Source organism: Gadus morhua, chromosome 18 (genome assembly GCF_902167405.1).
Source record: "Gadus morhua chromosome 18, gadMor3.0, whole genome shotgun sequence".
In the NCBI taxonomy this organism is placed as follows: Eukaryota; Metazoa; Chordata; class Actinopteri; order Gadiformes; family Gadidae; genus Gadus; species Gadus morhua.
In genome coordinates, this window is record NC_044065.1 from 12,434,843 (window position 1) to 12,458,930 (window position 24,088).

The following is a 24,088-nucleotide window of genomic DNA, read 5'->3' on the forward strand; positions in this document are numbered from 1 at the left end:
GTGTTCAGGTGTCAGACCAGCAGCGGCCCTCAAGCGAAGCAGGAAGGACTGAGGGAGGAAGTGGAGGAGGCCTGGAGGAAGTTGGACAACATTAAAGTAAGAGCAGTTATCACTTTAACCAGCTTCAACAAAATACAGCGTGACTGGCACGCTTGAGTTGAGTGCATCGAATCAACTATTTCCCCACATACGTTTTTATTGAGTAGTTAGGAATCTTGGGCATAGATGCCTACAGAGATTAGTATGTTTATTTGATTTAATTGTGGAAATGAAACCAATCCATAAATCATGACCATTGTATAACAGGTATATCAGGTTAAATTCTATTTTTTAAGGTTGTTGTTCTTTTGTGTGTTAAGGACGAGTACTCCGCCGACTTGTATCACTTTGCAGCTAAAGAGGACGACTATGCTAACTACTTCATCAGCGTGAGTTGGTTTCGTAAGATGTGGTGTCTGGTCTATTTTTGGTTGTACACAATATCAAATTGTGCTCAGTGCTTAGTTTTATCCATTGTAGAAGAAGAGAAATACAATACAAACCCATGTTACCCAGCACTATCAGAAATGGTTTACACTTTATCAGTCTGTTATCTTATTTAGGAAGACATTATATTAAGCTATTATACTTGTAACTATTTGATTGTAGTTGTTGCAACACCTGCTAATAATTTTGCATTTTTGACGTCTGATTCAGCTGTTGGAGCTACAGGCAGCTTACCACAAAAGTTCCCACGAGTTCCTAGAAAAAAACATCAAGGAGCTCAAAGATAACCATAGCCACAAAGGTATAGTTTATAGTCTGTTAAAGATCTATAGCTCAATGAACTTGAGTATCATAATGTCATGTTTGTGTGTGTGTGTGTGTCTTTGTGGGGACATTTCAGTATGAACATATTTGTGTTCTGTTGGTGTTTGTGTGTGTGTGTGTGTGTGTGTTTATGTGTGTGCATGTGTGTGTGTGTGTGTGTGTGTGTGTGTGTGTGTGTGTGTGTGTGTGTGTGTGTGTGTGTGTGTGTGTGTGTGTGTGTGTGTGTGTGTCTGTGTGTGTGTCTGTGTGTGTGTATACATGCAGATCCTCTGCAGATGGTGTCTAACAAGAAGGTGTTCGGGGAGCCGCTCCTCTCCCACCTGGCCGCCGGCCCCAGGGAGATCGCCTCGCCAATCCAGGAGTGCGTCCACATGCTGCTGAGGACCGGCATGAAGGAGGAGGTACTGGTCCTCAGTGTAGTCCCTCACATGGTCCTGACTCTGGGCTGGGATACGACCAGTAGAACCGAGGGTGTAACCCTCCCATATTAGCAAAGGGTGGATTTCTTACGTTGATTGCTTGATAAATCACCCTTAAAAGCATCACAATTCACTCCAAAGTGCTGTCCAGCAAGGAACATTGAAGCAGCTCAAAAACAGTGTTGCACTTGTTTGGAATGGAAACATTAACGATAGTTTGTAAGGGTCTGTGCGTGGGCGGGGTTGTGAGTTAAAATTTCATTTGCTGGGTTTGTTTCAGTTGGAATGAAAATCGATCTAAAATCTCACTTAAACTCTGCTTCAATCTTTTCATCTCAACCTATAAATCATGGTCTTACCTCTTTCTCTCTCTCTCTCTCTCTCTTTCTCTCTCTCTCTCTCTCTCTCTCTCTCTCTCTCTCTCTCTCTCTCTCTCTCTCTCACTCTCTCACTCTCTCACTCTCTCTCTCTCTCTCTCTCTCTCTCTCCCTCCCTCTCTCTCTCTGTCTGCAGGGTCTGTTTCGGCTGGCTGCAGCCGCCTCAGTGCTGAAGAAACTGAAGGGCTGTTTGAATCAAGGCACGGTGGACCACGAGGAATTCAGCAGTGACCCACATGCTGTCGCAGGTCAGGAGAAGGGGAGCACAAGCAGAAACAATCCCAGTGTACATAAAGGGGCTATATCTTTGGCCATGGGTTCGCAGGGGAGACCTATAAGCCCCTATTGACAGGTTTCTGGGCAAGGATCTTTGGTGCCGTTAACTGCGCTTGTCCCAAAAGCCAGGGATATATAAAAAAGAATTGCATACCGTGGGGTTCAATCCCTTGGAAAAGAATAAGACAGAGATGGATCGCAGACAGATAATTCTTTAAAAGGGCGGATTTGGTTCGTAATGTTGATGATTTGTCTGTACATAGATTTTCTTTAGTAGATGCTCCAGACTTTTCTATGCTAGACACATGTTAGCTATTACATCACATAACGGGCCGTACAATAGTTGGCCATTTGGACATAGCCTATCCAATATCCATTCATATTTAGGAATAACATCAGGATCTGGTTATGTTAGCCCATTAGTGCAGAACTATTTATTTCTGTAATCGTTGTAGAAGGATTTATGTGATGCCACCTGCCAAATCTTGCCACAAACCATATTCTCCCATAGGGATTATTATCGTTGATTCAAAGAGTACGCGATACGTTTAAAAAGTCCCATGCAGGTTCAATAATGAATGAAGGTTTCTAGTAACCCAGTTTACTAAAGGAAGCCTTCTACTCTTTCTTAGTATTACAACAGGGACAATTCTGTTATTTATTTGCGCAGTCAAATCATGGTCATCGAGTCAGTGATATTAGAATGACACATCACGTTTCTCCCCATGTTTGTAAACGGGAAACCCCGCTATGTGCAGGATACTCGAGTCATTGGCCAGCTGTGTTCGACTCCCAGCTGAAAAGTCCTCGGTTCAAACCCTTATGTCTGCCCTCTACCTGTGGCCTCAGTGAGCCAGAGGCCCTAGCCCCTACCTGCTCCTTAAGACATGTTTCTAAAAGGAATACACTTGGATTTGTCGATTTGGATAAATGGCAAATGATGTTCGTTGTCCATTATTCAGCAACCATAAATGTTTGTTTGGACAACATTAGACCGTCGCAATGTTGATTATGAAACAGAAGGAGATTGTACAATACATAAAGTCCCTGGATCAGTACTCTATGTTGATATATTTGCTTTGTTGTGTTGTTGCAGGAGCATTGAAGTGTTACCTCAGAGAACTTCCTGAACCACTCATGACTTTTGAACTTTACACCGATTGGTTTAAAGCTGCAGGGTGGGTATTGCCCCTTCCTTCGTATATTCTCACGATTGCCCAATTTTTTTCAGAGACCACGTGATGCGTTAATGTTAGCCTAACTATGCATCATGTTTCTTTTCTACCCAGGGAAAAAGAAACAGCAGATAAAGTGGAACAATTAAGAATTGTATTAAAGAAGCTTCCAGCAGAAAACTACAGTAACCTCAGGTATGTGAATCATTAAATGTAAATATCTCTGACAATTTATTCCATTCACAATCTATCCAAAGTCATGACAAATACAGTTCCCTTACTTTTCATTATAGACGTAAAGGATTCTATGAGAATTACTTTCCATACTATAGGGTTAATGTAATGGGGTTTCTTAGATTATACTGATTATTGCCTCATACGTAACACTCGGGTACAACAGACACTTACGAATTTGATCTGTTTTTCCTCCTGTTGTCCTCCATAGCAAGCCACATGTTTGTTCACATAGTAAACCCAGATGATTCTCCTCCCTCTAAGGTACCTGGTCCAGTTCCTGTCGCTCCTGTCAGAGCAGCAGGCGGTGAACAGGATGAGCCCCACTAACATCGCCATCGTCCTGGGGCCCAACCTGCTCTGGCCCCGAACAGAAGGGTCAGTACCAGGTCTTCACTCACCTGTCTACCTGTAACCAACTCACCTGTCTACCTGTAACTAACTCACCTGTCTACCTGTCCTTAACTCACCTGTCTACCTGTAACTAACCCACCTGTCTACCTGTAACTAACTCACCTGTCTACCTGTAACTAACCCACCTGTCTACCTGTAACTAACCCTCCTCTCTACCTGTACTCACTTACCTATCTACCTGGACCCTCCTTACCTGTCTAGCATCTACATGTGCCCTCCTCTGTCCTCTCCTCTGCTCTCCTCTCCTCTCCTCTCCTCTCCTCTCCTCTCCTCTCCTCTCCTCTCCTCTCCTCTCCTCTCTCCCTCCTCTCCTCTTCTCTCCTCTCCTCTCCTCTCCTCTCCTCTCCTCTCCTCTCCTCTCCTCTCCTCTCCTCTTCTCTCCTCTCCTCTCCTCTCCTCTCCTCTGCTCTCCTCTCCTCTCTCCCTCCTCTCCTCTCTTCTCCTCTCCTCTCCTCTCCTCCCCTCCTTCCCTCCCCTCCACTCCACTCTTGTCTTGTGTCTAATTTATACATGCTGTGGCAGGTTGGCTTGACATTCTAAACCCACACATCTTCAAGTGACACACTTGAAAAAACCCACAGTTGAAGTCTTCCTGTTGTTCTTTGTCTCTGCACTAATCCCCCCACCCACACATCACTCTCTCACCCATATCTCTTAGTTTCCCTCTCTCTCGTCAATCGAGACCAACCGCACAAATACCACTTCCTGGTTGCTGCCCCTCCTTCTCTTACCACTTCACACATTCCTAACTGTCTGCCTCTCTCTCTCTCTCTCTCTCTCTCTCTCTCTCTCTCTCTCTCTCTCTCTCTCTCTCTCTCTCTCTCTCTCTCGATCTCTCTCTCTCTCGATCTCTCTGTCTCTCTCTCTCTCTCTCTCTCTCTCTCTCTCTCTCTCTCTCTCTCTCTCTCTCAGGGAGATCGGGATGTTCGATATGGCCGCTGCCTCCTCGGTGCAGGTGATGGTGGTGGTTGAGCCTCTCATTCATCACTGCAGCAGCCTCTTCCCTGAAGGTAGAACGCACACACTCACACGCACAGACACACACACACACACACACACACACACACACACACACACACACACACACACACACACACACACACACACACACACACACACACACACACACATATATAAACACACACACACACATGCATAGACACACAAACTAAAAAACACACGCCAAATAGCACCCTATTATAAAATTATATATATGAACAAAACGCTGATGTGAACGTCACCTTCCCCTTCTTTATTCCAGCCGCCTCTTTTGAGATCCTGCCCCCCCAAGGGAGCGAAGCCGGTTCGACCCCACCGGCCCCTGAGGGCCACACCTCGGCCCAGGAGAAGAAGATGGCAGTGAGAAGCACCTCCTGCTGCTCCACGGCCTCCTCCTCCTCGTCCTGCAGCGCCTCCTCCCACAACCCGCTCTCCAGCAGGAACAGGTACCCCCACTCCTTATGGGGACCCCAGCCTCCACGGGGCCCCGGGTCTTCCCTGGTACCCCCAACGGCTGCTTTGATGATGGGGATCAATTATGAGGACGAATATATGAGAGAATAAGAATGATTTGAAAAATAGAAAGATGTTGGATCGGCAAAAAGGATTTGCAATGAATGATTTTAGGACTGTGTGTGTGTGTGTGTGTGTGTGTGTGTGTGTGTGTGTGTGTGTGTGTGTGTGTGTGTGTGTGTGTGTGTGTGTGTGTGTGTGTGTGTGTGATTGTGCGTGCGTGCGTGTGTGTGTGTGTGTGTGTGTGTGTGTCTTTGTTTGATTGTTTGTGATTGTGTGCATTTGGCAAACTACCCCCAATCTCCATTGACTCTCAGTCCATCCAATCCATAGCCATTTACATTTATTAATTATTATAATGTTTTGATCTGATTCTTAGTTTGTAAAAAATACTTCCTCTGTAGCACATCCCATGATCTGAACCTGAGCTGTTCCTGTGTCCCCCCCCCCCCTCCAGCACGGCGTCCCAGGACAGCGGCTTCTCCTCCTCCCTGGTGAAGTCCCCCAGCGAGCTGAGCCCCCGGAGAACCACCTCCTGGGACAGCCCTCAGCCCGGCGGGCCCCCGTCCTTCTCCTACCACCCCGGCCCCACAGCCAGGACCCAGGGGCCCACTCCGGCCGCCAGAGCGTCGGTCCTCCTTCAACCCCCGGCGCCCGCCAATAGCCCCTTCCTGAACCCCGCCCAGAACCCCTTCCAGAACCCCGCCGTGGACCCGGATCAGCCGCTGGAGCCACCCGGCTCCCCGCAGGCCAGGGTGAAGGTCGCCTCGCCGTACAAACGTAAGTCCGTCTCCCCGACCCGAGCTCGGCCACGTCGTTCAATTCGAAATTCTATTGCTCACATACAAGTCCCGTCGCGCTCTGGCCCCCCGCGACCTCCTCGTGACCTCCCCCCCCCCCCCCAACACCCCCCTGCGGTCCCTCTGGTCCTCTGACAAGGACCAGCTGGCTATTCCCCGCACGAGACTCAACACCTTTGGGGATAGGGCTTTCTGCGTGTTCGCCCCCCCTTAGTTGAATCAGCCCCCCCCCCCCCCCCCCCCCCCCACATCCACTGTGCTCCTTCCGTGGAGACTTTCAAAAAGTACACGAAAGCACACCTTTCTCTGAGGCCTGTGGCCTCTGACTCACGAGCCCACACAGCGCCTTGCGGAGTTCCCACTCTCACTCCCTTGCCTACACACACAGCCTCACCTCCCACTCTTGTGAAGCGACCGCGATCATCCTGTAGGGCGCTTTATGAAATAAATTATTACTATTATTATCATGGCTCCTGCTGTTGAGCTATTTGTGCTGGCTCTGAGTCAGAGCATGTGGGGTTCAGAAGCACCCTGGTTAGGGTGCTCTCCCCCCAGTTAGAAGCACCCTGGTACGTACGCGTCACTCAGATGCCATAATGCTCAATGATGAGTCGTTCTACTTTGTGATTACAGTTCAGTAGGTTTCCACATAAGTTCTGATGCATTGTGTAAAGCACTTATTATCAATGTTACGTTTATGATGATTCATGATGAACTTCCTGTGTGGACATCCTGAACTCTTACTTGTGATTTAAGCAATGATTTAAGAAATTCTTAAAAAAGAAACAAGAAGTCAAAGCCACTGCTTTTATATAAATGTTATAAATGGTTTAAGCAGGCGTTACCCGTGGCGTGCTGGTCCTGAGATGCGCTGACAGTGCACACACAGCCATGGCATCATAGCCTCCGTTTGGCCATAAAGTTGTTGAGGACGCGCAGCTTGTGCACCATCACTTTCCAGCAGTCAACAGTCCTACAAATGTTTTTTATGAACAGTGCGTGAGGGCCCTGAGGAAGTACATTCTGGTTTTGCCCCAGCCCCACTGTAATGCACGGCACTATGAATCAGGTATCAGACACCTTCCTCAAGGAGGCCTACAGAGAGACTGCGGGCATTTTGGTTTGAACCTAGAACTTTGTTGGCCGGAAGTCAAACCCCCCTAACCACCTCTCTCAACCCTCCCTCCCTCCCCCCCCTCTCTCAACTCTCCCATCCTCCCTCTCAACCCTCCCTCCCTCCCTCCCTCTCTCAACCCTCCCTCCCTCCCTCCCTCTCTCAACCCTCCCATCCTCCCTCCCTCTCTCTCTCAACTCTCTCTCTCTTCCCCTCTCTCTCTCTCTCTCTCTCTCTCTCTCTCTCTCTCTCTCTCTCTCTCTCTCTCTCTTCCTCTCTCTCTCTCTCTCTCTCTCTCTCTCTCTCTCTCTCTCTCTCTCTCTCTCTCTCTCTCTCTCTCAACTCTCTCTCTCTCTCTCTCTCTCTCTCTCTCTCTCTCTCTCTCTCTCTCTCTCTCTCTCTCTCTCTCTCTCTCTTCCTCTCCCTCTCTCTCTCAACTCTCCCATCCTCTCCCCCCTCAGCGAAGAGGTCCTTCGTTCAGAAGAGGCCCGTACAGCCCGATGAGAAGGTGGTGGTCCAGTACACTAAACCCAGAGACCCTCTGCCACACCCCGGATCCATCGGCACCCCCAAGCCCCCCTTCAGCACCAAGCCCTCCACCCCCACCCCTCGGCCACCCCAGCCCCCGGCTGCGGGGCCACAGCCGGCACTTGGGGGCCCCCGGCCGGCTCTGTCCTCCCTCCCCAGGAAGCCCCACATGAAGAGGTCGGAGGTCAGAGCTCCCAAGTGCCCCCCGCCTCTGCCTCCCCTGGCGGAGGTGAAGCAGTAGAGGTAGAGAGCGGAGCGACCGGGTTCGATTCCCTTCCTCGCCACGCGTCACACACCCTCCCTCAACCACCGCTCAACCACCTATTGGGTTTGGTCCACATGCTGAGGGTTTTGAAGTATTATGTTCTGTAGAAGTAAGATGGTTAAAAACACCTTTTAGTGCCAGTTAGTTCGAGGCTTGATCTTTCAGTATTGTATCGTTGCAACCAACCTTCCTTTTTTTTTTACAAAAATAAAATGTGTGTGATGTAAATCAAAATGAAATTTTCCACTCTAATGAAAACATGTTTATTGTACATTTCTGGAAGTAAAACAAAGGCAGTCCATACTTTTATTTGTGTTTTTTCTTACTCACTTGGCACGGATGTTTTGGCTGGTCAGCCGGTCTCAGCGCACAGGGGCATAGTGTACATTTCTTAAATCTTAAAATATCATGAATAGTCCCTTTAACGTAATATGTAAATTGTACATGTGAATTGCAGGTGCTCTTAAATACACGTTTAAGGGGAGGTCGTTGTATGTTCTATAGTAGAAATATAATGGTTGTTATACACATATAAACCTGCAGATTTCACCACAAGACGGTTCTTTGGTTTTCTTCGGTTATCTTTGTATAAAAGCTCCTGAGAATTTAGAATTCGACTCATGTCTCCCTTATTGTTCTCCTTTTTGGCCCTTGTGTGTTTCCCTCTTTTAGTGTATTCTGAGTAACACATTAACAGCTAACTGTCCTTCTGTGGCCGTACGTCTCATCGGAGAGAGCTGCTCGCCACTCTGTCAAAGGAAGTCAGCATGGCGATTATATATACAATATATATATGCACATATATATACTATATATATATATATGTATGTATATATAGAGATGTAACATCTTGTTGTAACATCCTTTTTGTGGCCCAAGACTTACTTCTTCTTCTGCCTCCTAGTTTCACCATCCTACTGTACAGATTTTATTCGCCTATCTCTGCTGTTCATGAGAGCTGTCAGTTGAGGAAAGCAAGCTGGTCTGTTTCTTTTCACTTACCATTCATATTTTCCTATGTTCCTTCAGTCGGTTCCGATTATAAACGTAGTGTTTTGTGAACTTTCACGGGCATTCTTGCAACCAAATGTCTTTTTTGTAGGAGTGGCTGCATAGGAAACGTGACCCACATTCAACGTCTGAAAATAATATTCCAAAGAATTACAAAGGGACGGGCCATTTTTCATATATAGTCCTGTCAACAGAAGGCCCATTTTAAAAGCTACTGATTTGAATAGAATTATGCGTGGAGTTTAGCTAGATAGTACAATATCATATGCGTCAGGCGTCCTGACACTCAGTACAACCTCAGACTTTAATCTCCTCCTCTTCGTCCACCTCGCCGTAGGACAAGCTCTTTGATTGGCTGAGGCTCTCGGATTCCAGAATCCTCAGCTTGGATCCAGCCACCCTGTAGTGACGCGCCAGCACATCCGCCGCCTTCTGGAAGCTGTCGGTCTCCATGCCCACACCGGGCCTCGCACGCCCGTCCTCCGCAGTGGGCCCCACCAACACCACGTCGGGCACCGCCCCTTTAAGAGGGTGCCCCGCCCCTCCGTTGGCCTCCATCATCATCATCACCATCCGCTCCTCTTCCTCCTCCCAGTCCCCTCCGTACGGGCTCTTCCTGCTGCCGCAGTCCTCCCTCAGCAGGGAGTCGACGTACGAGATGGTGGCCGAGTCCATCTCCGAGCCCTCATTGGTCATCCCGAAGGCCGAGCCCGCCTCCTCGGCCTCCCAGGCGTGGAAGTGGCCGTCCGAGTGGCCGCCGGGGCTGTCGATCATCCCGAACACCTCGCTCATGAGGGAGGGCCCGAGGTCCAGGGTGAAGGTGTCCAGGGACGTGAGGGACCGCAGGGAGTCGGAGTGGGTCGTCATGGTGACGGGCTCGAGGCTCAACGGGACCATGGTGACGGCGTAGGCGGGGCCGTCGGACGGGACGGAGTCGACGGCGTCGTCGAGGCAGGTGCGGGGCAGGTCCGGCGAACAGGAAGTGGGGACGGAGGGCAGCGGGCGCTCGGAGCGGGATAGGCGGGGGAGCGTGACGAAGCCCGACTCCAGACCTGAGGGGGGGGGGTGAGGCGGGAGAAACCATTAGCATATAGAGGGGGGTTCTATGTGGAGGGATGTGGGATCCTTTTACACATTTGTAGGTTCCTTGGACCAAAAACAACACTTTTGTTTTTGTGATTTTGCATCTATAAGTAACTGGACTGGATTTGGGACAATCTAACCAAATCTCAAAAGATCAACTTGAATCCAACATATAGTTTCCTTGCTCTAATCATAATTTTAAATGATGAAACATCATACTGCGGAAGTAAGTTTCACTCTTAACAGCCATTTCACGTCTACTGCCACTTGTCTGTCCTCAGTATTTGGGTAGGGGGCAGTATTGAACAAGTAAAGCTTAACATTCAAATACAGCTACAACATGCAGTCACCAAATCGTTATATAACAGGATACACGGTAGGCAATCGGACCATTGTTGAGTTTCCTCTCCAAGTCTGTAGACATAAGAAAGGTTGACTTATCGAAACGATCCGACCACTTTTGTGCGATACACTATTCGGTGTGTGGGATGTTATTCAAGTTGGCTGACGGTCTATAAGCAATTCTATTTTTTAGATTAAGGAAAATAATGCCATACACCCCTCCCCCACACACAGTGGGGGTAAGGCGGGTGTGAGAGTGGCGTGGGGTATGTCTGGCGGTCAAGGTTTGAGAGCGGGCGGGGGCAGCCCTGGTCTCTCTGGAAGTGTTCTGCGTTCCCGGTGGGTTTGACAGATTGAGAGAGTGAGTGGCTGATTAGGAGCCCAGGTGACTCAACAGAACAGGGACATCTGGGGCACATCTAGTTCATTGTGGTTTAAGTGGTCGCCATTAAAGTCTGTTGTGCGGGGAAATCAAAAAAAATCGGGGCTCAGTGGAAACAAAGCATTGTCTAATTTAGAGACGCGTACACGCTGGGGGCTGTGTTGTTGTGGCCGTTGTTGCGTGAGGAAGGAGTTTGCAGCAATTACACTGACATCAATTTCCTGCTTAATCAAGTTAGATTCTCGGCTGATAATGTCCACGTGACTTCCAGTAAGCGTGACTCCATTTTGAACAAAATATCTCATCATGTCTCTGGGAAACAATGAATGCTTCTCCACTGCTATAAAAGCCTAAAACGACCTCCTCTCCACAGAAACACCTTGGCCTTATCTCCTTCACTGAACTCGTGGGACCGTCCCTATTGTCAACAGCTTAAGCTCTGTCCATCCGTGTGTGTGTGTGTGTGTGTGTGGATCAACGTGTGCAGACCATACACACCGTAGGACGCTTTGCCCGCCTCCTGCGGGGGGAAGAGCTCCCTGACGACGGGACCCCCGCCGTTGGTCGTGCCCACCGCGTCCAGCCGGGGCAGCGAGATGGCGTTCTTGATGATGGGGGAAACGGCGGGCGGTGGCGGCGAAGACACATCCTTGGACTCTCCACCTCCTCCTCCACCTCCTCCTCCACCTCCACCTCCACCTCCACCTCCTCCTCCTCCTCCTCCTCCACCTCCACCTCCTCCCCCACTAGGCCGGCCCTCGCTCGCCGACCCCTTCCTCACCTGCCGCAGCGTGCGGGAGAAGAAGGCCCCGATCTTGTTGTCGGGGGTGGAGGTGGGGCTGGTCGGGGTCGAGGAGCAGGTGGTGTTGGCGTCGGCCTCGCGGTTGCGGCTCCCGCCGTGGTTGCTGAGGAAGGAGGTGTCGCCGAACACGTCGCCGCCGCGGCCCACGTGCATGGTGTGGCGGAAGTCGTCCATGGGCGGGCTGATCATGTCGGTGGTGAGGTCGCCCTTGAAGCGCCGCCGGCCGTGGGCGCCCGACACCAGGCCCTTCAGGCCCGACAGCTTGCCCTGCAGGTTCATGGCGCCGGGGGGTCGGGCGGAGGGGGTCGGAGCGCCGCGGGACGGTCCAGGCTCGTGCACGGGGCTCGGACGGGGGGGTCGTCGATAATCGATGGGTTAATCGCTGGCTTTCCACACTTTCGGAAGAAAAAAGGTCAGAATAGGATCATCGTCTTTCTCTTGAATCTCGCTTTTAGGTCAAAGGTCGAACAAGAGATGGTTCAGGGCCTTCTTTAATCACTGTTTTGAGGTACGGTCTGTGCTGATTCTGCGGTCTCACAGAGGCCAAGACTCAAAAATAATGAAGTCCAAGGCTCTTGGGAGAATGAAAAAAGGTCTTGAAAGGGTTTCTGGGAGTTCAGGGCAGTACAGTGAGGGCTCTATAAAGGGGAGGCTAATGGCGAGGGTGAATAGTTTGGTGTAATATAATCACTGTTTATCATCATCATCACAGACCGGGGTAATTTCAGGCCTCCCTCCTCCTCTTTACACCGCCTGCTGTTGCGCACACATGCATCCGAATGAAACGGGAGAGAAATGGGGGAGAACGCTATGCGAGTCGCAGGGCCTGGAGCCAAAGGCAGAATGCGGTCGGAGTCGCTCCGGTTTCAACCCCGGTCGGCGTTTTGGGGCGACGGGGGTGAGTGGACGTTGAGCTCAGAAATAGGTCCGGGTACAGCTGCAAATGGTTCTGTGGTGACGCCCCTGGAACCATCTAGAAAAGAAAACAGAGGGAACGAAATATTTCAAAAAGGGTTTAGTCATCTAAAAACGGGGGCTTTGAATTACAGCTCAGATCGCGCCGACGTTTTTGATTGGAAAACAAATTAGGTTTGCTTTTTTTTAGGTTGTTTCTTGTGGTGCGAGAAACAGACGTCCCTGCTCCGAATATCTGGCGACTATCTGGTTACTGACTTAATGAGTAGCCTGGCCCTAGCGTGGACACAAAATGGATCTATCTGGCAGTTTGGAATTCCACGTTCCCCTAAAATGGATGTTCTGGAACCATGGCGCTGTAGCCATGGCGCTGGGTGGGTTTATACAGACACACTGGCTTCAGGCGTCTGCTTCTTGTCCAATTAGAACGGGGAGCTTTCAAGGAGGTCGCTGGGGCTTTTTTTCCCCTGTTGGATCTGGCTACAACATGAGCACTAATTTATGGTCTGGCTACTATATGGTCTGGCTACGCTTACGCTCACTACACAGTTTCTAACAGATTTCCATCCAGCAGTATCATGAGAGAGGGGGGGGTGGTGTAGGGGGAGAGAGGAGGGAAGTTCATTCAACACTCCAGACTGGTTTGCAAACAAGCAGAGTATGCTTGATGAGGGACATATATTTTTAGCTTAAGGGATACTGATACACTACGATAAGGAACCCATTTTTCCCCGCTAGTGTCTGTGATAAGCATGTGAGCCGACCCATGACAAATGGCTTGACAAATAGCCAACCCTTTGTCTTGCACCCGACTGTGGTGCCGTAATGGATAGCCAATTACCGAATATTTTGATAGCGAAAAGCAGATTTGACAAGGGACCTCTGGTTCCCCTAAAGAGCTCTCTGGTTCTCTGGCTCCCAGGGGCCCTCCCACGCATCACGGCACGGTCCCGCGGCCCTTCATTAATGACCTGCTTTGGGTTTCCGTGAGACGGGGCCCTTGCGTCGGATCTAAGGCCTTCTAATTTGCCGCTCACCACAGTCCTCCAGACCTCCACTCACTCCCTTCCTCCACCCCCCCCCCCCCCCCCCCCCCCCCCCCTTCTCTCCCCCACCTTGGCCACCCCGGGTAGGGCTTGGTTTTTTAAGAGGTGCAGCTGGGAGCGGAGTGAGAGGTACGAAGCTCTTCAGGAGAAAACCACCATCTCCACTTGAGTTTACAGAGTGAGAGAGCTCTCTCTCTCTCTCTGTAAACTGTGGTGGAAGAGGTGCTTTACAGGGTCCCGGAGAGACAGAGAGAGCGAGCTGCAGCAGGGAACCTGGTTATGCTGTTAAGTGTGGTTCTCCATTCGAGACGGCGTTCTCCCCGCGGCGATGGGAACGTTGACCTCACTTTTCCACCAATCTGCTGAACTATTTACTCTTTAGTCCTTTTGGCAGACGCTTTCCCGCAAAAGCAACTCACGGTGAATTTTTGTTACATGTTCGTTCAGGAGCAGGTCGCCCTGAAAGGTAGACATTGTGGGTAATAGGTTTTCAACCCAGAACCTTTCTCCTGGGGGTCAACCAAAACACTTACCACTTGCCTCAACCAATTAACCCATTAACAAGTCACGTGTGAAACACATAGACATACATAAGTAAGCTAGCACGTGACAGAGGAGCAGACAGATACATTAGCACGGCCTGCGTGTTAGCGGTCATGCATTACTCCGGGTCTAAGCCCGGTGTCAGTGTGCTTACAGAAGTTGCCGGAGATCCGTGTCTGTCCTCTAATCCAGCCGGGCGACCCCTGACCCGGGAGGGGGGCCGTTGGGTCGGGTCTGGAGCTCTGGTGTTCTGCTCTGCCGCTGAGCAAGGCAGCCGCTCCCTCTTCTCTCCTTTCTTTCCCCCCCCGCCGTCTTAACCCTGCACACACCCTTATCCAAACCCAGGGCTGTAGCTGAATCCCTCGTGGTTCTCCTTCCTCCTCCTCCTCCTCTGTCTCCTTGGAGGATCTCCTGGTTGTGGGGAGGTTTATGAGGAGCAGAAAGAGAACCTGGCAGCCTGCCCTCCAGGAACCAAATCCAATGGATGAGCACACACACACACACACACACACACACACACACACACACACACACACACACACACAATCCCTGTGCGTGTGTGGATCTTTAAAGAGGGTAAAATGCTTTAATAGGGTAATCCAAGCCCCGGCAGTCTGCCTGTGTCTCGGAGCCCCAACAGGGGGGCTTGTCTGTGTCAGGGTGACTGGGCGGCTTGATGGGATGATGGTGGTGGTGTCGGGGAGGGGGAGGTTCACTCGATTATCCTCCTATGTGCTCATCCTCCATGGGTTGGCCCGGTCAGAGCAGCAGGGTTCTGTGGTCTCTGTCTGTCCGCTGGCGGTGGGTTGTCCTCACTACCAGCAGGACCACTTCTCTTGGACGGCTGCTCCTCGTCTTCTTCTGTCTTATTCTCTGCAGGCTCCACTGAGGCCTTCCAGCCTGTGAGAAGAGGGGGTCAAAGGGTACCACATTAGGATAGGACATTTGGTTGAGATAACCGGGAATGAAATTGGTCAACTTCCGAAAATATCGAAAGATTAAATATTTAGGATAAAGATTAAGATTATCGGCCAGAAGATGAGTGAAAAAATACCAAATTTAGGTATCAATTCTGTCTTGAAATAACCGGTATGATTAAACTAATTGGTAAACATCTGAAAGAGATATTGAAAGGGCAAACATGTACAATGACCCGTGAGGCATCGAGCAAAGGGGAGACAGCGGGCAGGGGGGGGAGGGGAGGGGAGGAAGAAATTAAACACACAGAGAGTGGAGGGCAAAGGGCAGGAAGATAGTGGATGGAAGGATGGATGACCTCAGAAGACGGACGCACAGAGAAAAATGGATCGGGAAGGAGAGAGAGATAACACTCATCCTTAAAATGAATCAACACCTCCCTGTGTTGCATTTAATGAAGTTTCTTTCAACTCGAGGCAGTTCAGATCACAGCTTCCATTGGTTTGTTTGTTCGTACCGTTGGATGGACACTGCACCATGAGGTCACATATCATACCCAGCTTGCTCTAGTGCAGTGCGCTGAGTCCTCTGTTTACTGACTCCCCCGGACTCCCCGCTCGCTGAGGACTCCAGAGGTTTAAATCCACCACCACCGCTATTTAAACCACCTCAGCATTCCAACATCGTTCAGTTCTTTCACTTCATTTGCCCGTCCCTACGTAGTTACATACGTACACAAGATGTAGAGTCATTTCCTGAGGTGACGCTTGGCTGGAAATAAACATAACAAACCACAGTCTAATGGGAGCAATGTGTGTGTGTGTCTTTCATGTTTGTCTCTGGCCATCTCCTGTGTCTGTGTGTGTGCGACAGCGTGTGTGTATCCCAAACAGAATGTGTAACGCAAGAACATGTAGAGAGACGCACACACAAACACACACAAACCTTTATTACTAGACATTACTCTAGACTAGAGAATGCGTGTGTGCCACCCCAACAGACAGTGAACAATAAACCGATAAAACACACACAACCATTTTACCCCCAACGCACACACACACACACACACACACACACACACACACACACACACACACACACACACACACACACACACACACACACACACACACACACACACACACACACACACACAAAATACAGACCTCAATGTAGTGTTCAGCCAACATCCTAGACGTGACTCTGTGCACTTTCCCGCTCATCAACCTGCCATTTTGTTTGTGCCCCAGCTCACTGTTGCGTTTGCTTCCCCGGAGTGTCCTTCACTCTCTAACCAGACTCACCAGGTGAACAAACACACACGATAAGGCCCACATTTCTACACTCTCCCCCTTTGACTTTCAAACCCTGTTCCCTTACGCTTCACCCGGGCGGCCTGGTGCGACGCCAAGGAAAACACAGCAACCGTTCCTCGTAAACCCGGGAAATATGTGTGTGCTTTGAGACATGTACCGCTGCACACACAAAGCACACTAAAACGTACACATACACACACATTAAGACATTGACACAAGTACACACACACTTACACATTGACACATGCAAGCACCACCACAGACAGATATATACACACACACACACACACACACACACACACACACACACACACACACACACACTCACATGCATTCACAGTCACACACACACACACACACACACACACAAACACACACACACACACACACCTAGACATTTACCAATACACAAGCAAATGCACAAACACAAAGACACACACACTTAGACATTTACACATAAAAGTACACACACACACACACACACACACACTTACACACTGAACCATACAAGCACACCCATGCACACACACACAAACACACACACACACACACACATACACACTTACACACACACATAGACACACCTAAATGTACACAACTCACATGCATTCGCAGTCACAAACACACACACACACACACACACACACACACACACACACACACACACACACACACACATGTACACACACACACACACACACACACACACACACACACACACACACACACACACACACACACACACACACACACACACACACAAGCACACATACACTCATTTTCCTCCACCATTTGGGTGATGCCCCCTGCAGTGGTCTCGGGGTGCTGCTGGGAGGTGGGGTGTCGGGGTGACAGGGTGTCAGGGGAGGAGAGAGCCGTCAGACCATCTGGTAATGACAGCGCATGATGGAGCCCTGCCCACCGTCCAGCTTGTGTGGTATCACACCTTTATACACACACACACACACACACACACACACACACACACACACACACACACACACACACACACACACACACACACACACACACACACACACACACACACACATGCAAACACGCAGATGAACACCCTTTGCATGCCACACACAAACAAACAGATGTTCTCACACCACACACACACACACACACAAACACACACACACACACACACACCAGACACAAACCCACATGCTATCCTACCCAAAGACACACACACACACACACACACACACACACACACACACACACACACACACACACACACACACACACACACACCACACACACAAACCGAAACCGGTGAAATCATGGCGTTAAGACAAACATTGCTTACAGGCCAGAGCCCTCACACCTCTTACCCCGCCCCTAGGCCAAACGGCCTCCACACCACATGGCCCCAGAGGTCAGCGGCCCCCATGGGGAAGGTAGGGCCCTAACACTCACTGACGGAGGGGGGGGGGGGGGGGGTCGGTGAAGGAACCCTGAAGAGGCAAACTTAAATTGGCCAAATTGTATTGACACAATAATACGCTAATTGTGTGTGCGTGCGAACGTGCGTGCGTGCGTGTAAATGTATCTATTGATCGCTCTATCTTTCTCTCTCTCCCGCTCTCTGTCTGTATATATTTTTCGATCCGTCTGCCAATGTACAATCACACCCAACCTTCAGAAGACACGCAGCGATGTGATGACGTGTGCAGCGAAAGTCAAAGATTAAATCCACTAGTGCTGCATGGCTGGCTGCGAGGTCGGTGTCTAGTGTTGGTCTACTGGTGTGTCAGAGTAGATGAGGTCCTGGCCTATTGTCACAAAGTCAATTTGCATTTGGTCATTATTCACTCCTCAGTCATTGCCATGTGTCGTGTGTGTGTGTGTGTGTGTGTGTGTTTGTGTTATATATATATATATATATATATATATATATATATATATATATATATATATATATAGAGAGAGAGAGAGAGAGAGAGAGAGAGAGAGAGAGAGAGAGAGAGAGAGAGAGAGAGAGAGAGAGAGAGAGAGAGAGATAGTGTCTGGGTTGGTGTGTGCGTGCGTGTCAAGGTGTGTGTCAAGGTGTCTGTGTTCCTCAAGCCTTCTGTGTAGTATTTGCCATGTAGGCGCCTCTCATCGTCTTGTCGGTGGCGGGCCACCCAGCGCAACTTAGCACAAGAGATCCCCGCGGGGGGCAAAAAAGAAAGTTCACACATCTCAAAAGGGGTTCAAACAAGAACCCCTTGACGATGTATTAGCACATTTAAATACATGACACAATCTAGATGGCTTCTCACGCGCCACTTAATACAACCCAGTGATAAATAACTTTGCGAAGTCAGTCTGATGTCATTCTACATAGTGCTATAATTATTAAGTACAGAGATTCCTATCGCAACAACAACAACCCGCTGCGCTTGCTGAGCAGATCGTTTTACCATGACATCTCAGCAGAAGACCTGCACTCAGAGCGACCCGCAGACACACAGCTGTAATATGAAGTGACCACACGAGCGTCAGCCCCCATCCTGTAATGGTTTATTTAAGTAAGGTGTCATTAGCTGGTCGTAGCAACAACTACAGGCACCGACGCACATTTAGCAATACTGAATCGGTCCAACTGTCCATTGGATATTTATTTTTGACTCCTTTCCTTGTATCTTAACGCAGTACCCCCCCCCCCCCCCATGCTCGATGAAGACAAAGCCCAAAAAGTAACCTAAGGCAAAAAGAAAAAGTTTAACTGAATCACAAATGCAAAAAGTTTAAATTAACTTACATCAGGCTGTACACGCAGACAAGGCGCTGAGGGAAGTTGAACAAAAAATGTATCCCCAAGTGGACCTGTGCGTGGTTTAACAGGAGCGGAATGGTTTAAGCGCTCGAGCAGAAGAAAGTCCGTTGCGAGGCGACCGGTGTCCGCGCGGCCCGGCTGTCCCGCTAGTGCGCGTGGACTTGGGCAGGACTCGAGACTTTCCGTGGAGGATGAGGAAAGGGGCGGGTCCTTCCGAATACCGACAAAATCAGCAGACAGATCAACAAGTAAAGAACCAGGCAAGTGGAAATTGTGGCTATACGTTAACCCACACATTATTCTTGCTCCAAAAAATAAATCACTTCAGTGACTTGTTTTAACAACTCGAGTCTACAATTTGGAATATTTATTTTCTTCCGTATATTAACAGGTGTGGATAAACTTAGTCCTGCTACATAACTTCCCTGACATTTAAATCAAAAGTTGACACCACCAGTCACCATGAGGAAGATGTAACTTTAAGAAAATACATGACTGAATAGCATCGACCCCTTGGGGTGCCTCAGTTCCGTTATTTGCCCTGAAAGCTTCTGTGCTCAGTGGCATGGACATCTGAACAAGCGTGTCAGGGATGAAGCCCGAAGGGGCGGTTCAGTTTGTCAATCAAACGATGCGTGACGTTGCGTGATATGAATCAACCCCCAACAAGTTTGTGTGTGTGTGTGTGTGTGTGTGTGTGTGTGTGTGTGTGTGTGTGTGTGTGTGTGTGTGTGTGTGTGTGTGTGTGTGTGTGTGTGTGTGTGTGTGTGTGTGTGTCTGGAGGTGGATAGTGCAACAGGTTGGACGAAAGTACACAGCATGGGAGCTGGACTGTTGACAATTTTGATGTCATGATTTTAATTTGTTTTCTTCAATTCTTGAATTCATTCAGATACGACTCCATTCCTGGGAGATTCCTGAGAGACCCCTCACCCTCGTTTCCATGCCGGCATTTGACCAGGAAACTGCCTCTTATCAACGGTAACAGAAGCATCCTCAAAGGCTTGTAATGGGCAGACAGGAGGGCTGCAGTATGGACGACGGCCAGCCTATAGGTAGCACAAACCCACTGAGGAGAAAGACTCTCTCTCTCTCTCTCTCTCTCTCTCTCTCTCTCTCTCTCTCTCTCTCTCTCTCTCTCTCTCTCTCTCTCTCTCTCTCTCTCTGTCTCTCTCTCTCTCTCTCTCTCTCTCTCTCTCTCTCTCTCTCTCTCTCTCTCTCTCACACACACACACACACACACACACACATTCCTGTCTGTATGTGCTCGTCTCATGCAGGTTAATTCAGAGTTAATAAAGTTAATTTGAAACAAAGTGTTCTGGTTTCTATAAACACAGCATACAATGGCGACCCTGTGGAATGTGCTTTGATGACTAAAGAGCTGGGCTGTCCTTGATGACCCTGCTGCTTTAGAACAACCGACCACTGTTTTACAAACACCCGTAATCTGTGTATCACAATATTACCTGTGTGTGTGTGTGTGTGTGTGTGTGTGTGAGTGTGTGTGTGTGTGTGTAATGTGTATGTGTGTGTTTGTAAATGTTTTAAATGTCTGAATGTGAGTTAATGTTTGGATGCGTGTGTTTAATGTGTATATGTGTGTGCGCGTTGGTGTGTATTTGTGTGTATGCGTGTGTGTGTGTGTGTGCCTGTGTTTGTGTGTGTGTTTTTGTGTGTGTGTGTGTGTTTGTGTGTGTGTCTTTGTGTGTGTGTGTGTCTGTGTGTGTGTGTTTGTGTGTGTGTCTGTATGCAAAACGTGGACCTGTTTCGGAGCGCTTCATTTGTGTGTACTGTTTCCACTGCCCTCGCCTGGTTCCACCTCTGCTGTGGACCTCTGCCAGCCATCAGGGCTGACATTGAGAGGGCAACATCGAGCTGTCTGCCATGCCACCTGATCACTCAATCTGTAGCAGCATTTACTAACCCCCGTATAACTCTCTCTATCTGTCTATCAATCTAACCATCTATCTATCTATTTATTTTGTCTGTCTGTCTGTCTGTCTGTCTGTCTGTCTGTCTGTCTGTCTGTCTGTCTGTCTGTCTGTCTGTCTGTCTGTCTGTCTGTCTGTCTGTCTGTCTGTCTGTCTGTCTGTCTGTCTGTCTGTCTGTCTGTCTGTCTGTGTCTCTGTCTGCCTGGTACTGCCCCTTCCCACTGTCTTTTCCACCACCACCACCATAATCATCCCCACCACCACAGTCCCACCACCACCTACCCCCCTCCCCCCCCCCCCAACACCAGCCTCCCTCTACTCTCCACCCAGGCCATTCCTCCATCCATCACCTCCCGCTCCCCTCTCACGTCTTTTCCCAGGATGACCAACCCCTGTTGGGACACAGGCCAGTTATTTGTTCTGGAAGAGCGGCCAAAAACGTTTGGATGCCGGTCTAGGGGGGCCCTGGGTCAGCCCCCCCCCCCCTCCCTAGGGAAACATGATTACAGATTTAGCCCCACAATCTTTCCTTCTCTGCCTCTTTTACATTCTCTCTCTTTTTTTCTGGTTCTGAGCCCCTCATTCCTGGCCAACTCTCACTTTTCTCACAAGTCTGGGAACATGCGGTGATGATTCCCAGATTGGTCAACACCTCGCCGCTTGATCTCATCAACGTCATCCCCTCCAACGTTTCCCGTCCGTATTTCATGGTAGCGTTGTTTTAGTTTGTTTTGGTGTCTTTTTGTCTTTCTGTTAATCATTCTGTTCTGTGGTTCTTGGCTTTTCACGAACACACACACACACACACACACACACACACACACACACACACACACACACACACACACACACACACACACACACACACACACACACACACACACACACACACACACACTCAGAGAGTCCATGACACATTCACACACTGATACAACACTCTGGTATGAGGCCTCTGAACTTGAGCTTTGGTTATTGCTGCGTGTGTGATCTGTTTGTTTGTTTTTGTGTGTCTGTGTGTGTGCATGTGTTTCTGTGTGTGTGTGTGTGTGTGTGTGTGTGTGTGTGTGTGTGTGTGTGTGTGTGTGTGTGTGTGTGTGTGTGTGTGAATGTTTGCGTGTTTGTATGTGTGTGTGTTTGGGTCATGCACTGTTCAGATAAAACCCAGAGCAATTCCAACCCTTGTTGTTTTGGTTTGTGCGCTCATCCTTGTTTGGAGTCTGAAAACCGCCAGCACTATGCTGGGTTTGTTGTTGCTAGGCTACAACGCACTAGCTGCCACCATGGAGATAATTAACATCAAAACACTGGTGTATACTTTCCTCGAATTCAGCCAATCAACAATTCCGACTCGGGAATGTTGTGTTGTTCTTATTCTATCTTTGATCTTGCTTTGTTATTTTCTAATCAACGTTTTGTTATCGTGATCTCTCTTCGTCCCTCCATTGGGGGCCACTCAAGTAGTGTGTTTGTGTTTTACATTGGGCGGAACCAGTACAAGAGGGCCAGTGGGGAATAGCTTAGGGGGTCACATGACACACGTGCGCACACACACTAATACACACACACAAACACACACACACACACACACACACACACACACACACACACACACACACACACACACACACACACAAACACACAAACACTGGTATGTGTGTATGTGTGTGTGTGTGTGTGTGTGTGTGTGTGTGTGTGTGTGTGTGTGTGTGTGTGTGTGTGTGTGTGTGTGTGTGTGTGTGTGTGTGTGTGTGTGTGTGTGTTACAGAACACACTGTTTTGTTTCCAAAAGCAAGATGAATGGGTAATTACATGAAACCATAAAACAACAGACTGAGAGAGACTGAGAGAGAGACTGAGAGAGTGAGAGAGATACAGAGACAGAGACAGTGAGAGAGGCAGAGACAATAAACGACTTATTTGAGATTGGTGAGTTACATAGCAGTCATGTCGGTGAGATGGCATCTTTAAGGGAGAAGAGGTAAGGGAGTGCAGAAGGTTGTAGGAATGGATAATAAAGGAGGCAAAGAAGAGGTGGTGGAGTAGGAGAGGAGGTGGAGGAGGAGGAAGAGGTGGTGGAGGAGGAGGAAGAGGTGGTGGTGGAGGAGGAAGAGGTGGTGGAGGTGGAGGAGGTCGAGGAGGAGGAAGAGGTGGTGGAGGTGGAGGAGGTTGAGGAGGAGGAAGAGGTGGTGGTGGAGGAGGAAGAGTTGGTGGAGGTGGAGGAGGTCGAGGAGGAGGAAGAGGTGGTGGAGGAGGAGGAAGAGGTGGTGGTGGAGGAGGAAGAGTTGGTGGAGGTGGAGGAGGTCGAGGAGGAGGAAGAGGTGGTGGAGGAGGAGGAAGAGGTGGAGGGTTGAGGAGGAGGTGGAGAATAAAAGGAGTTGGAGAAGCAAAGGAGGTGGAGGAGATGCTGTGAAGGAGGAGGAACAGTTGGAGGAGGAGGACGAAGAGGAGAAGGAGGAGAGGTTGAGGCGAAGGATGAAGGAGGAGGAGGAGGTGGAGGAAGTGGACTAGCGGGAGATGATGTGGAGGAAGAGGAGGAGGAGGAGGAAGAGGAGGAGAGGATGATATGAAGGAGAAAGAGAGATTGAGGAGGAGGAAGAGAAGTGGAGGAAGAGCTGGGGGATGAAGAAAGGAGTCAGGAGTGGAGAAGGATGGAGTAGGAGGAAGAGAGGAATTCGGAAGAGTCAAGGGGGGTAGTGGTGGAGGCATCCAAAGAATGGGATGAAATCAGCTGAAGGGGAGGTGGAGGTGAAGGAGTGCAGCATTTTGGATGAAGGAATAACAGAGGAGTAGGAGAACGAGGAGGTGAGGGAGGAGGTAGGGAGTGCAGTGGTCAAGGAGACATTGATAGAACAGGATGGATATGTCTCAGACTGGGCGCTGGGATGTCTTTTCAGGAAATGACTTTCACACAGTGTGTGTGCAGACTCTGCCAGGTATGTGGAAACCACTTCCAGCCTCCAGTTCTGTTCTTTCTCTTTCCCCTTCCTTTCATTTTCTTCCATTCCTTTTCTTCGAAAAACAAAACTAGTAAGTAATAGGCTTAAACATATTGGAGATTAGAAAGACAAACTGTGTCCATGTTTAATAATCGTGATACTTCCCGGA

General features: G+C 49.3%; 2 protein-coding genes across 3 annotated transcripts in view; one reads left to right on the forward strand and one right to left on the reverse strand.

Moving 5' to 3' along the window:
- Positions 1-8,479, forward strand: part of sh3bp1 (SH3-domain binding protein 1) — a 12,360-nt gene extending 3,881 nt beyond the window's left edge. Inside the window, exons 7-18 of the mRNA XM_030340783.1 lie at positions 9-96; positions 360-428; positions 697-787; positions 1,075-1,211; positions 1,743-1,854; positions 2,979-3,060; positions 3,172-3,252; positions 3,556-3,669; positions 4,618-4,715; positions 4,967-5,150; positions 5,675-5,997; positions 7,593-8,479. Of these exons, the coding sequence (XP_030196643.1) occupies positions 9-96; positions 360-428; positions 697-787; positions 1,075-1,211; positions 1,743-1,854; positions 2,979-3,060; positions 3,172-3,252; positions 3,556-3,669; positions 4,618-4,715; positions 4,967-5,150; positions 5,675-5,997; positions 7,593-7,900 (1,687 nt within the window). The 3' untranslated portion in view covers positions 7,901-8,479. The remainder of the gene's footprint in view (positions 1-8; positions 97-359; positions 429-696; positions 788-1,074; positions 1,212-1,742; positions 1,855-2,978; positions 3,061-3,171; positions 3,253-3,555; positions 3,670-4,617; positions 4,716-4,966; positions 5,151-5,674; positions 5,998-7,592) is intronic.
- Positions 8,174-19,525, reverse strand: cdc42ep1a (CDC42 effector protein (Rho GTPase binding) 1a). 2 transcript variants are annotated; one of them, XM_030340784.1, is made up of 4 exons: positions 19,035-19,525; positions 14,203-14,948; positions 11,241-12,517; positions 8,174-9,987 (listed from the first exon to the last, which is right to left on the reverse strand). In XM_030340784.1, the coding sequence occupies exons 3-4, from the start codon at positions 11,821-11,823 to the stop codon at positions 9,233-9,235; spliced, it is 1,338 nt and encodes a 445-aa protein (XP_030196644.1). In that variant the 5' UTR covers positions 11,824-12,517; positions 14,203-14,948; positions 19,035-19,525; the 3' UTR covers positions 8,174-9,232. The 2 variants fall into 2 exon arrangements, with proteins under 2 accessions (XP_030196644.1, XP_030196645.1); XM_030340785.1 differs by lacking the exon at positions 19,035-19,525 and adding an exon at positions 16,133-16,496.
- Positions 19,526-24,088: the final 4,563 nt, after the last annotated feature.